Genomic DNA, 14,203 nt, shown 5'->3' on the forward strand with positions numbered 1-14,203 from the left:
GTCTTCATCACGGCTGGCGAGATTCTTGAGGCAGCAGGGTTGGTGAACCTGTCCTAGTTTTCAGAGAACACTCGATGGCACTTTGTGTTTGGTAGCGTTTCCGACCACCTTATACTCCTTCCTTATCTTGTCAGTTTCCGGGCTGTGGGAGGAACTGAGCACCGTCACACTGCCCTCTCGAGATAGCACGAAGGCAGAAGTGTAAAATGGCTGAAACTGACTTTATTTTCCAGATTCCGATGTAAACGGATGGACACATCACAGCACACACTGAACACTTAACATCACACGCAGCAGGTCGTGTGGCAGAATAGCCAACGCCGTGTCGACTCTGGTGACACCAAGACTCTTCTTTCACCACATCAAAACTGTCCTCCCAAAGACCAAACTCTGAAAGCGACATTGAGGAAAATGCAAAAACCAAGCGTCTCAGCTCCAGCTAGGACGATACAATACCCTCTGTCTTTACAAGTAAACAACAAATACGCTTTTTCAACATCGCTTACATCAATGCACTTCAAACACAACATTGTATATCACCAGCAGCTGGTATTCGTGACCCTGTTTGATCCGTTATTCCAAATAAACTCAACTCGACGCACAGATTTAAGAAGGAGATCTTGCACTGGACACCACTAGAAACATGTTTTTTAGTATAATATCAACAACATGGACGCTTTATATACAAGTCCGAACCGTGACTTGGATTGATCCCAGTCCGACCTGCAACAAGGCTGTCATGACAACCATCTGAACGAATGAATGAATGCCTGAGTGAGTTCTGTTTAGCTTTGGGTGAAGGTCTTGTGAGGCACCGCGAAGATGGTTGCAATGACACAGCGACTCAGCAGAGTTCATTCCAAGTTGCGATGAGGTAGATTCAAACGTTGACAGTCAGTCATCAAAGCCGTGGCCAGTCCACCTGGCGGATTGTGATCATGGTGGTTGTCCATCAGGAGGTCTCTCTCCCTCCCATCCATGTGGTGGCGCCATCAACAGGTGACCGACTTATTGAAGATGCAGCTCATGTCTGGATATTCCACGGCTGACACCCTTGTTCTCTTGCTGATCACAGGAACTGTGGCCTCACTGGAGCCTCCCACTTCCTGGTGGAGCTTGCTTTAGCAACCCTGGATACATGGGTAACTTCCTGGAAAAGTTCCCACCTGATCGTGAAGCGATACAAAATCTAAATTTGATGCTGTTGTGAGGCAGATGCAGCAAAGCGTGGAGACATTCATGGCTGCAGGATCTGGCAACGTAGATGGTGGTAGAGCAGTGAGCTGTTCTAAAGGTTCTGAGGCAGAAACACCTTCCCTTCGGTGAGTCTTGACAAGCGTCATGAGGGTCTCTGTCCAAGGGTGGGTTTCAGGAGACCAGATGAGGAGAAGCTGCTTTTGCTTTGTCCTTGTGCAGAGCATTTTCCATACATTTTTTTTTCATAGCAGCATGTGTCCACTAGCTTGTCTTCTCCACGCCTGGACACTGTGTTGTAATCCTTGAAGTTGCGTAGCAAACCTGGTTTATTTACAGTAGCAGAGCAAACTGTTGCTTTTATTCGCGTCTGGCATGGCTCCCAGCAGGGGGCAGTGGTTTTGTTCCCCAGCACTGGATGTGGCTCCGCTCCCTTGTTTCCCCGCCTCAGCCCTCACCTGCTTGGCCTGCTCCCTCTCCGCGCTGTGCTCCGCGCTAATGCTAGCTTTGTGAGCTTTGACGGAGGCGTGTGCGAAGGAGCTGTCGTGGCGGTGGCTGCGGCTCATGGTCACCCGGAAGGTGTGCGTGTGCTGCAGCTCCATCTTGTCCTCCTCGGACACTTTGATGAAGGGACACCAGGAAAAGGCGCGGCGGAAACCGGCGCGGAACCTGCGGCTCGGAGATAAGAGCGAGGGAATCATTCGTCTCAACTCCTGCAGTGGACGGGTGAATGCGATCGTACCTTTGATTAAGGCAGCAGTAGATGATGGGATTGTACATGGTGGAGCTCATGGCCAACCAGAAGATGGACAGATACACCTGATAAGGAAGAGACAGATGTTCAGGCCACGAATAATTCAGTTATATTTGTCATTGTTGTCGTCGGCTTATGATCAAGTGCTGCTCTTTGTTAGCAAAACAACCTTGTAACCACCCACTACCTTCTTTCATCCATCATGGTTCGGGAAAAAGGGGTCAGAGAAGCTTCTATGGGCGAAACCTTGCCAAATATAAAACTTAGTAATAACCCAACATATGTCTTGCTTCGTCCACAATTAATGTTTTTACGCTCCACGACTACCACTTCTCCTCTGTAAACTTTCTCCATCATTCTCCCAAGGAACGGGACAGGTACTACAGCAGACGTGGCCAGCCAGTCAGAGGCTGAGAGCTTCATTGTTTTACTGTGTTGCTGAAAACAGCCACATCCTACAGTCATGTCAGGCTGTGAGGCTTCACCTGAACAGCTGGTCACGTGACTTGGTGGCATCACTGTGTGTCACAAGGTTGCTGGTTCACGTCTGCCATATGTCTCTTGTGCATGTATTTTTAAAATTCATACATTTTACCGTGATCCTCCTGGAAATATCAAGCGGCGTAGATACAAATGTGTGTGCCATTTATTTGACTTATATATTTTATGACGTGGCTCATGCCACCAATAACGTGGCCCCAGTCTGTGTGTGAGTGAGCCACGCTGCAGACTGGAGCATCTCATCTTCACTCCACTGAATTCAATGGACTTCACCACCATCAACAATGAATCACAGGTGAAGCACATGCCATACGTTTAGTGTAGGGAATGACAAAGTGAAACATGGAACAAAGTCATGTCGATCGTGTTGATGGTGGATCTGATGACGCACCAAGTCTCAGGACCGTGACTCACAACGTCATTGAACATGCTCCAAACCCTGCCAAGTGGCACCCTCCACAACTGGTACTGGAATGTTGCTACCGATGCGTCCTCTGAGTCGAGATGATTCATATTGCATGTAATCCAGCAGGTGATCTTGAGAGGCTCACTGCGAGCTACAGTATACTCTGATGATGTCGCTCTTGACATTTGACGCCTGGCAACCGGGCCATACAGGAGCTCACAGTTTATTTAAGCAGCAACGAAACACAACGCTGCTCCCCCGTTTTAACTGTCCTTGCACTGTAGGAATCTTTTTAGTTAAAAACCATACATATGTGTTCATTCAGACAGAAGAGTGACGTCACTGCTGCGGAGAAGGAGCTCCGGGACTCAACAACAAACTTAGAATAGTGAGCGAGGAGGCAGCAGTGTTGATGTTCTCTGCATCACAGGAATCAATGTAGAATCATTGTTCAGGCAACATGCAATTCATATAGATATTGTTTGGATCAATAAATAGGTTCAAGGTTGCAGTATTACTGTCATTTATTTATTTATTAATTTTGAAATATTTTTGATATGGGATACTATTTTGAAAGGTGCCTGTTGATGCCGCACTTCAGACAAAAAGCAATGAAAATGTATCGCACTGAAGCGATTAAACTGAGAACCAGGCCTAACTCAAAGTTTTTGTGTTACATCCGTTACAACCCTACTTTACTAACCTTGCGGCAACTTAGTCTCAAAACGTCTCCACATGTCCCTAGGGAGGGGAATTGATATGAGTTACGATTCCAATTATTTTATCTGGAACATGCATTAAGTAAAACCTTAACCATGAAACAGAGCTCCAGTTCTTTAAAGCAGAGATCATATCGGAGTTTGAACAAAAATTTCGAGATTTTTTTTCTTCGGATTTTGAACGAAAATCCAGAACTCGAAGGCCCCCGAAAAAAACATAACGTGCGCGGACCAACCAACTGAGCCACGACGCACTTTGTTATTGTGTATAACACAGCCTCTGTATGCAGACGTGTCCCGTTAGCTACATTGACTGACTGTTTTTTCTTCATATTGAGGTGTAAAACCTTTCCTGTCTCCACACTGGACCGTGGTAGAGTGTCACAGGGGAGGTGCTGGAGCGCTCACTCCAGGGTTTGATGTCCTGTTGTGGGCTGGAGCTGGGACAGGGATGAGGCGAGTCTGGGACAGAGCGTGACTTGGTTTATGACTTTGTCACAGCCAAACTGCACAGAAGCGCACATTCAGAGCTGGACACGCACCGGGCACCTCTTCACTTCTGAAGAGACGTCACTCACTCGGCAACCCCTCCCACATGCAGCGGCCACACACATAGAGGAACAGCCACCTGCAGCAGACACTCTACATTCACTCCTACAAAAGACTATTTTAAGGCTGAAGCCACTTCCCTTCATGTAAAAACAAGGCACAAATCAACCAAATCAAACTCCTCTGTCTACAGCTCCATGCTAACCGACATGCTAGCTGCTAGGTTGAGGAGGGTGTCCAACATCACTGATCAAACACAGAACGCTTTCATCATGTCACCATGATGTCGAAGGGGTTCGGTTCTCCTAAAGACGCCAAACAAAGCCACAGATTTGGACGCTTTATGATCCTGTGCCGCTCCATCTCCTCCGTAACAGCGAGTAGAGTCGGACATCACTGTCGAGAACCGATAACCAAAAACATTTCTCAACTTTTAACTGTTCTCGATGCGCATCCCATCATGTGCCTCCCAATGGAAACCTAAGCATCTTCAGCTCTGCCACTTCTACCTCTGCTGCTTGTCTTTGTGACCGAACACGACAGGTCTCTATATCATCCGACACAACTCTTTCCCATTTCACTCGATCCTCACGGTCGTCTCCGGCCTGACTGCACTCTCCTCTTCATCGCCGTCTAGTTCTACTCCTAATGTGCCTCACCATCTTGGGAAACGTCGACGTCAGTTTAACCCCCATTTAGGTTGTCCTTGAGCGCTACTTTATGCAAAGTGACCTCACTTGGATTTAAAACCCAAGACCTTGCCAAAGGGCTCACAGTAAGCATTTACATTCCATACAATATTGAAGAGTGGCGCCGTGGAGTAAAACCGTACCTGCTGGATGTAATGTTGCTTGTAAATGTCTCTGTTGAAAGAGCCCAGGATGAAGTAAACGTGGTACGGAAGCCAGCACAGAGCGAAAGTCACCACCACCACAACCATCATTTTCACCACCTGCGAGCAGACGCAGCATCAAGTCTGATCTGATTTCATTGATGCCAGACCTCTGGTGAGTTATGGAGCGGAAGTGCCTGACCTTCCGCTTGGCTGTGATCTGGCTGTGGTAATGGTCTGAAGCTTCTCCAGGAATGTGACTTCCCCACAGAGACTGACCGACCAGGCTGTAGGTCACCAGCATCACCAGCAGAGGGAGCAGGTAGATCAGCAAGATGACCGCAAACTGGTAACTGGGGAGAAAACAAGAGGCCATTCAAGAATGATTTATGCATTATTTACCTAAAAACAAGAGGATTTCGTTGGTACCGAATCGCTGTTTAGTGCATTAAGACAAGAGGCGCCATGATGATTACTCAGGCGTGTTCATGCACTCTCATCTGAAGCTTTGTGTGCTGCCTTTAAATATTCATGTTTGTGTTGCGGTGAATGTGTTGCATTCACCAGGGAAAACAATGTGAGGGTTTAAATACAGCTCTGATTTCTAATTTCCTCTTATTATCTGGGGTTATATAAGCGCCCACATCCAACCGTGTGTGTGTGTGTGTGTGTGGTCAATACGCATTGACTGCCCTGACCTCAGTCTCACACATGTTCAACCACGCCCTTATCTGAGGAAACACCCTTTATATTAAGAGTGTGTTGCCCGATAAGTGATTTGTTTTTTTCCCCCATTATCATTTGCTGCAGTGCATCAAGTTGGTGGCTAAGTTGCATCAATAAAATAATCTGATTTGTATTTTATTTGCTCTATTAAACAGTTTTAAATCAGAGGGAAACAAATACTAATGCCTTCACCTTCTTCTGCCGCTTATCCGGGGTCGGGTCGCGGAGGCAGCATTCGGAGCAAGGAAGCCCAAACTTCCTGATCCGCACAGACCTCCTCCACCTCTTCCCGGGGGAGCGTTCCTAGGCCAGACCGGAGACATCATCTCTCCAGCGAGTCCTGGGTCTTCCCCGGGGTCTCCTCCCGGTAGGACATGCCCGGAACACCTCCCCAGGGAGGCGTCCGGCGGCATCCGGATCAGATGCCCGAGCCACCTCAGCTGGTTCCTCTCCATGTGGAGGAGCAGCGGCTCCACCCCGAGCTCCTCCCGGATGACCCAACTCCTCACCCTATCTCTAAGGGTGCGCCCAGCCACCCTGCGGAGGAAACTCATCTCAGCCGCTTGTATCCGCGATCTCATCCTTTCGGTCATGACCCAAAGCTGGTGACCATAGTTGAGGGTGGGAACGTAGATCGATCGCTAAATCCAGAGCTTCGTCTTGTGACTCAGCTCCCTCTTCACCACCGCGGTCCGATACAGCGACCGCATCACTGCAGCTGCTGCACCAACCCGTCTATCAATCTCACGCTTCCCTTTTCCCTCACTCGAGAACAAGAGCCCGAGATACTTAAACTCCACCACTTGGGGCAAGAACTCTCCACCGACCCGGAGAGAGCAAACCACCTTATTCCGGTCGAGAACCATGGCCTCAGACTTGGAGGTGCTGATCCTCATCCCGGCCGCTTCACACTCGGCTGCAAACTGCCCCAGTGCATGCTGAAGGTCCCGGTCCGATGAGGCCAGCAGAACAACATTGTCCGCAAATAGCAGAGATTCTGTGCTTCCCGAACCGAATCCCCTCCGACCCCTGGCTGCGCCTAGAAATTCTGTCCATAAAAGTGATGAACAGAACCGTTGACAAAGGGCAGCCCTGGCGGAGACCAACATGCACCGGGAGCAAGTCTGATTTACTGCCGGCAATGCGAACCATGCTCCTGCTCCATTCATACAGGGACCGGACAGCCCCTAGCAGAGGGCCCCGTATCCCCATATTCCCGGAGCATAAGGTTGGATGGAAATTAGACATGCTAGTGCCAGTTGACTGCCATATTGACCACCGGCCCAGTGACTCTGGCATACTGAAGATCGGTTGGACCTGCTGCACTCCACTGTATGACAGCAGGATGGACGAAGTCTGGAATGCTGACTGAGAGTCTCAGTACGTCTGAAGTTGCACCCTCCATCATCTGTGACCACATAAACACCCACCGAGGGGACATTTGCATCACGGATGCAGCTGCCTCGCATCCTTTCCTGTGTGAATATGGAAGCAGGTGATGTCCTCAGTATCGGTGGTGCTCGCACCTCTCAGCTGCTCAGCTCATTTCAGCTTACGCTCTGCATGAACCGGCACACTGTCACCGTGCCCTTTTCACTCTTCTTGGAGTTCACTTCACTGACTTCTTTCTGTACAATTATCGGGCAAATCTGCAACCATGGTTACTGATCCATGTTATAGAAACTTCACCGGTTCTACAGTCTATACGCGGCACGCCGTCGAGGCTCTAAATTCGTGAGTCTGACGTGCTTTGTCTGGCACAAGGTCACACTCAAATCTGCCACCACTTCTTTGACTCTACATTGACCACCGGCTAATCTGATCCCATAGATTCACAAGGATTAATGATGATGGCTCCGCCGGCCCGCGCATTATCTGCTGCTTTGCCTTATCAGCACCAGGAAATCATCTGCTCGGCGCCAGCTTCAAACAATAACAAAGCAAGATTTGTCGCACAGGGAAACGGTGAGTCGTTGGGAAAGTGGGTTCATGAGTCTGTGATGAAAATATTGGCGTCTTTTAAAGTCTCAACCTCATTCTTACCTCTTCACTACGTTATGAGCGCCTTAGTTTGAGACAAATTTGAGTGAGCTGAACAGTCTAAGAATGCATGTTGTCTGTCCATGAAGCGTCATAATGTTCACCGTACAACAGGAAACTCTGAAAAACTGTAAACAAATGTACTGTAAGACAGTGTTTTTCAAGCCATGGCACCCTTGGTTCATTGAAAGAAATCCCCAGGCTCACAACCGAAGGAACCTCAGCCAAAGCGCACTTGTGTTTAAAATCCTATAGAAAACCTCTATTCATTCAAAAACTGTGGCTACTGACACTTGGGTGTTATTTTGCCAGGCTAGTTGCAGAAATTAATTGCAGAAATCATGATTCATTTATTTATTTACTTACTTTAAATAGCTGTTTTGATTTTATCACTTCTCATTTGCATGGTTTTATTGTACTTCTGAGTTTCGAGACAAATCCCAATCTTGCTTCATAAAAACAATTACTCTTTCTCTCTTCACATTTTGGAGCACATTTATTTTGTTCTGCTTTTATTTTTTTGCCAACTTTTAAACTACAAACAAACTTTGACAGTCTATGAGTATCAATAAAGTTTTGAAGTGAGACGTCACGTTAGCTCTGTTAGCGCTGTTAGCTCTGTTAGCTCTGCAGTGCAGACAGTCTTTGGCGTCTCGGGTCCGACAAGGATCCCTCCCTCCCTCCATGGTTCTGTGGTGAAAGTGTGTGGTCCAGTTAGAGGCGCATCAGGTTTAAAAACAGCAGGAAGTTGTTGAAGCATGTGAGCGGCTTCTTGGCTGTGAGTGTGTGGGAAGAGGAGCGCGGCGCACCACAGCAGCGCTGCTTTGACTGAGGGACAGATCAGCGCATCAACACACTGGAACTCTATAGTAGAGTGGAGACAAAGAATCTCAGTGAATCCATGTGATCGCCTCACCTTGGTTGCTCCTCAACGCCTTCTAAGTGTCATGATTTAATGTCATCACATCGCCCACCTCTATCTCCGGACACATGAGGTGAAACTGGATCATTGCACCCGAGACTTTATGTGCCTTTGCATTACTATTCAGCCGTGACGTGTAATGTGGTTTCATGACATATTATTGAAGGGTCGATGAGGCTTCATGAAACAATGTCCTGATTTTCAGAGGCCACCAATGGCGCTGTCGGCTGTAAAATGTTTAGACTTGTGCAACTAATTCCACACACCCTTTCGAAAACAAGAGCTCCCTCAAGTGGCCAGAAAATTATGACACTGTTCCATCCACTCTGCAATACTGTTTCATGATGCCTCACCTACCCATCACTGCCACAGCGTGCTTTGTGTCATGAAACCAACATTCCTCCTTCAATGTCCGGCAACATACAGTATAAACCTCAGTAGACGTCACCTCAGCTGATGGGTTCCTCCGTAGTCATCGGGCCAGTCGACCATGCAGACGGTCCTGGGGTAGTAGAACCTGGTGACACTGTAGTAGCACTGAGGGAAGGCCAGCAAGACGGCGACCACCCAGATGAGGGCAATCACCACCTTCGTGGAGGTGGAAGAGAGGCGAGGCTTCAGTGGGTGGATGATGGCCATGTACCTGAGGAGAAGTCATCCAAACCACCCTTACTTGAGAGAAAAGAAAACATGACTGACAGTTATTAATACAAGGCAGAATATTTCCAATCCAGTTTTAGAACAGCGCATTCACGCTCTGACGCAGGCTGCCGTCAACCTTGAGAAGCTCCCTGCAGCTCTCAAATCCTGGAAATGAGTAATGACTCATTTCATGGTGTCACCGAGGAACTGTCTGCCAGACGTGATATGAATTTATTCGGTTTCATTCATTTGAAACTGACCGTGTTTGTTCAGATGGGGGGGGACCCCTTACCCCGGCCACTTCCACCAGCTTCTCGAGTGGGATTCCGAGACGTTCCCAGGCCAGATGGGAGCGAACGTGTCGTGGGTCGGAGCAGGCGCACCACAGAGCTGAGCCAAAAGGCAAAGCTCTGGATTTGTCAAGCTACATTCCAACCCTCATCTAAGGTCACAAGCTTTGGGCAATGACCGAAAGGAATCTGAAAAATCTTCCCAGTGAAAGAAAGTTTATACTCGGCGTGGGATTTGATTTAAAAAAAATAATCTAGTTAATTCGAGAATTTGTGATTAATTAATCTCAATTAATCGCAGATTAATGGTATAAGAATTTGAATAAATTTGGTATATAACTGAATCAAATGATGGACCCATACATACATTTAAACCACAAAATATTGTTTATTTTGCATCAGTTTGACAACAGCACAATAAATCTCCATGGTGGCTATATTCAAGTTTTTATATCACCTGATTTAAACTAAAGCTCTTTTCATGTCTTGAAAATATTTGTATACGACTTTCAATTAAATTAAATTAAATTACATTTAAACATGTTGTAATTAATTTAACATTAAACATATCATGTTGTAATTAATTGTAATTAACTCATCCCACCAGTAGTTTATACGTATGATATTTGGATAGATTAATTCATTTTGGCTGCATTTTATCTCGAGGATTTGTTATTTCAAATGTACATATTGTCAGCTTCAGGGTTTATTTGTGATTCCTGGTGACCGAGGGGTTGTGAGTACTACAGTTGTGTTTCCTGTGTTCTATAACAAAAACACCTGATGACACAGTGTGGGCTCATGATGTTTAGAGGGTGAAGGTCGGATGGAAGATGTGCTTTGTGACTCAGTGTGTCCACTTTTTCACTTGAGTTTACTAATGTAGTATTCTGTTGTGCAACACCAAAACAAACTTCCTGTTTTGTTTGTCCATGGACATGTCTTGCATTTGAAATCAGTCTGCATTTGTCAGCCTCAGATCCAACACCCAGTTTGACAACAGCTCCACATGCTCCACATGCAGCGGCTCCGGCTGAGCTGACAGCATCACGTGGTCGACACATTTGCCACAGCCAAACTGTTAATTGAAACCATCACTCTATTTCATCGGCACCTCTAACCACAAAATTGCTACATCGTTCAAACAGAAGCTGCTGGGATTCATTCACCTGAGCTGGTTTTAAATGGAGACACAACATAGAAATGAATACTCTGGATTGAAGGGAGGCGAATCCCATTAGTGTTAATGGAGAGCACCAACCATTTCCTCCTTTCTGATGAGTTCAATTTCCACAGCTATTTGGACGAGCCACGGCAGATGCCCTCAAATGATCATTAAAAGGCACTTGATGCATCGCTTGTTCAGGAGTGACGCGCCACATCATGCAATCGTGACGCGCAGATACGGATCCAGGGAAAGATCTCAGGGTCCTCACCTGTCCACTGCGATGGCCGCCATGGAGTAAATGGAGGAGAACATGGCAGTGATGGGGAAGAAGTTCTGAAAGCGGCAGTAGCCCAGGCCAAAGTACCAGTCGTTGTGGAGCGCGTAGACGAAGTTGAAGAGCGTGTTGAAGGTCGCCATGGAAACGTCAGAGAAAGCCAGATTGACGATGAAGTAGTTGGTGACGGTCCTCATGCGTCGGTGGGCCAGAATGATCCAGATGACGGTGGCGTTTCCAGTGATGGACACCAAGATGATGAGGGAGTAGGCAATCGCCCACATCGCCACCTGAACAAGTCACATGGTCAGTCAGGTTACATGACATTAAACTGAACTGGGAAGGTTTGTCAATAATTCTCTACAGTGGTACCTCGGTTCTCGACCACAATCCGTTCCAGAAGGCAGATCGAGAAGCGTCTTGTATGAAATCTGAATCGATTTTTCCCATTAGAATGAATGGTAAAAGAAATGATGCATTCCAAGCCTTAAAATAGTCTTTTGTAGGAGTGAATGTAGAGTGTCTGCTGCAGGTGGCTGTTCCTCTATGTGTGTGGCCGCTGCATGTGGGAGGGGTTGCCGAGTGAGTGACGTCTCTCCAGAAGTGAAGAGGTGCCCGGTGCGTGTCCAGCTCTGAATGTGCGCTTCTGTGCAGTTTGGCTGTGACAAAGTCATAAACCAAGTCACGCTCTGTCCCAGACTGGCCTCATCCCTGTCCCAGCTCCAGCCCACAACAGGACATCAAACCCTGGAGTGAGCGCTCCAGCACCTCCCCTGTGACACTCTACCACGGTCCAGTGTGGAGACAGGAAAGGTTTTACACCTCAATATGAAGAAGAAACAGTCAGTAAATGGAGCTAACGGGACACGTCTGCATACAGAGGCTGCGTTATACACAATAACAAAGCGTGTCGTGGGTCAGCTGGTCGGTCCGCGCACGTTATGTTTTTTCCGGCTTTTTTCAGGGGCGTTCGAGTTCTGGATTTTCGTTCGAAATCCGAAGCAAAAAAATCTCGAAATTTTTGTTCCAACTCTGATTTATTCAAATTCAGGGATGTTCGAAAACCGAAGTACCACTGTATAACTTTTTATACTTTAACACTGAAATATGTATTGTCTTACATTGAATGTCGCCAAGATTAAACTGTAACACTAGAATATATATATATATAAATATATATATATATATATATATATATATATATATATATATATATATATATATATATATATATATATATATATACATATATATGTATATATATATAGTTTAATCTGTAAAACTAATATATATATGTTCAAGTTTTACAGTATACTGTATATATATAAAACTAGAGAAAAAAAATATATATATATATTCCAGTTTTACAGTTTAATCTTGGCTACAGTCAAAGTAAGGCACTACATATTTCAGTGTTAAAGTAAGTGTCAAGTATATGTATGACGTATAGTCTATCAGGTTCTTCTTTACTTCACCTGCCAGTCGGGCTGCTGAAACTGGTTTCCCATCGTCTCGTTTCCATCCTCCAGCCACTCGGTGGTCTCTGACAGCGGCACTAAAGTGGTTTCCACGTCCCTCTGGATGTGTTTAATGAAACTTTCTTCGCCCATGATGTGTCCTCGCTGGTCACCTGCTGCCAGAAGCCTGAAGTGGAACACAGACGTCGTCGAGGCGTTTCATTCATATCGGCGGGAAAAACTTAATAATAATAATTTAGAAATTTGAATCACGAAACCTTACGCTTATAATCTGATCACATTAAAGCACCTTTTTCAGCTTTTTATTTTTCTTTATTTTTTTTAAAATTGGTTTTGAAGCAAACGAACGATGAAATCATTTATGCATTTACCTTATTTACGCGCCAAAACAGTCATGTCCATTGAATTCCTATATGAGTCCCTGAATACTCCTACATCGCTGAGGTTCGGTCCGCTAATCCATCAGGTCCGCGCGCATCCACAGACACCCACTACTGGAATGTGCAGTGCGCTCTGTCGAATGTATGCGCGTGTGTCGCGTGTGCGCTCAGCGGAGGGAGGAGAGACACGACGAGCAGCGCATGAAAGACGATATTGCGCAACAAAAGGCGCGTCCAACCTCACCTAAGCTTGTGTTCCTGATATATTCATTTTAAAGGTGCGCGTCCCTCCAGATGCAACGCACAGTACAACACTGACTGATCAGTGATATTGTGCAGGTAGCTCTCATCACAGACTCTCAACTACAGAAAATGTTTCTGTAATGGAAGCACACTGCTGGACACACTCCCCATCCACTTCTTGATCTACGCTCCATCTGTTGGCTCCAGCATTTCTCAGGGAAAATAGCCTGCTGCTGAATGAGAAAGAGATTTTGGCAAAAACCTTCTTTCCCTGTTTGACATTTCCCCTCATCTTAAAGTATAATTCAGTTTTCAGTCCAGCTCAAACCTTAGTCACAGGGTATCAACCACATGTTACTGGGGTCACACAGACTCTGGTTCAGTGATGTCGAGAGAGAAGATGCAACATCTTCCTCAGTTACAAGTCCATTTGTATGGACAGCAGCGCACTTGAATAGGAAATGCATATGACCGGTGGATCACGGCATTTCAGAGTTGATCCGCATTGGCAGAGCGATATGAGTTTCAGATGATGATGGAGCTGTCTGAGCGTCTCCAGTACTGGCACGTAGGAATCATTTGACATAACCTTTGTTGAAGGTAGTGCTCAGTAGACTTCAGTAGACTGAAAACTGTCATAAAAGAGAACAAGATAGTCACAAACCGTTGTCTTCTTTCAGCAGGTTCCCTCCACTTTCTTCCTCCCTCTGTCCCAAAAAAGATCAAGATGAATCCTGACTCTGAATTGTCTTCAGTTGTAAAAGGGAGCATGAGTCATTGTTTGTCTCCCTGTGGCCTGCCAAGGTCCGGACGCCTGTCCAGGATGTCCCCAGTCTCCCGCTGATGACGGCCTGCTCGGGTTCAGAGTCCAACCAGCCTGGCTGGAGCGCAGAGAGGGATCAGGTGGTGAGTGACAGTGGCATGGTGACATCACCACTGCCGTCACGCTGTGAGTGTAAGTGCCCTTTTGAGGAGAACTTCTGGATGGTGGCCTGGATCTGTGTCAGGCGGTCCTCATGATGAGATCTGAACTGGTTCTTGTTGAAGGGTTTTTGGAGAGTTTTCAATACAGAAAATACGTTTAA

At 46.5% G+C, this 14,203-nt stretch overlaps 1 protein-coding gene across 2 annotated transcripts; it reads right to left on the reverse strand.

Annotated features, from left to right (window-relative positions):
* Positions 1 to 226: 226 nt before the first annotated feature.
* tacr2 (tachykinin receptor 2) lies at positions 227 to 13,925 on the reverse strand. Of its 2 annotated transcripts, none has more exons than XM_053865322.1 (8): positions 13,783 to 13,925; positions 12,493 to 12,661; positions 11,012 to 11,307; positions 9,092 to 9,286; positions 5,158 to 5,308; positions 4,956 to 5,075; positions 1,937 to 2,013; positions 227 to 1,863 (listed from the first exon to the last, which is right to left on the reverse strand). In XM_053865322.1, the coding sequence occupies exons 1-8, from the start codon at positions 13,887 to 13,889 to the stop codon at positions 1,524 to 1,526; spliced, it is 1,455 nt and encodes a 484-aa protein (XP_053721297.1). In that variant the 5' UTR covers positions 13,890 to 13,925; the 3' UTR covers positions 227 to 1,523. The 2 variants fall into 2 exon arrangements, with proteins under 2 accessions (XP_053721297.1, XP_053721298.1); XM_053865323.1 differs by lacking the exon at positions 13,783 to 13,925 and adding an exon at positions 12,867 to 13,014.
* Positions 13,926 to 14,203: the final 278 nt, after the last annotated feature.

Source organism: Synchiropus splendidus, chromosome 5 (assembly GCF_027744825.2).
Source record: "Synchiropus splendidus isolate RoL2022-P1 chromosome 5, RoL_Sspl_1.0, whole genome shotgun sequence".
NCBI lineage: Eukaryota > Metazoa > Chordata > Actinopteri > Syngnathiformes > Callionymidae > Synchiropus > Synchiropus splendidus.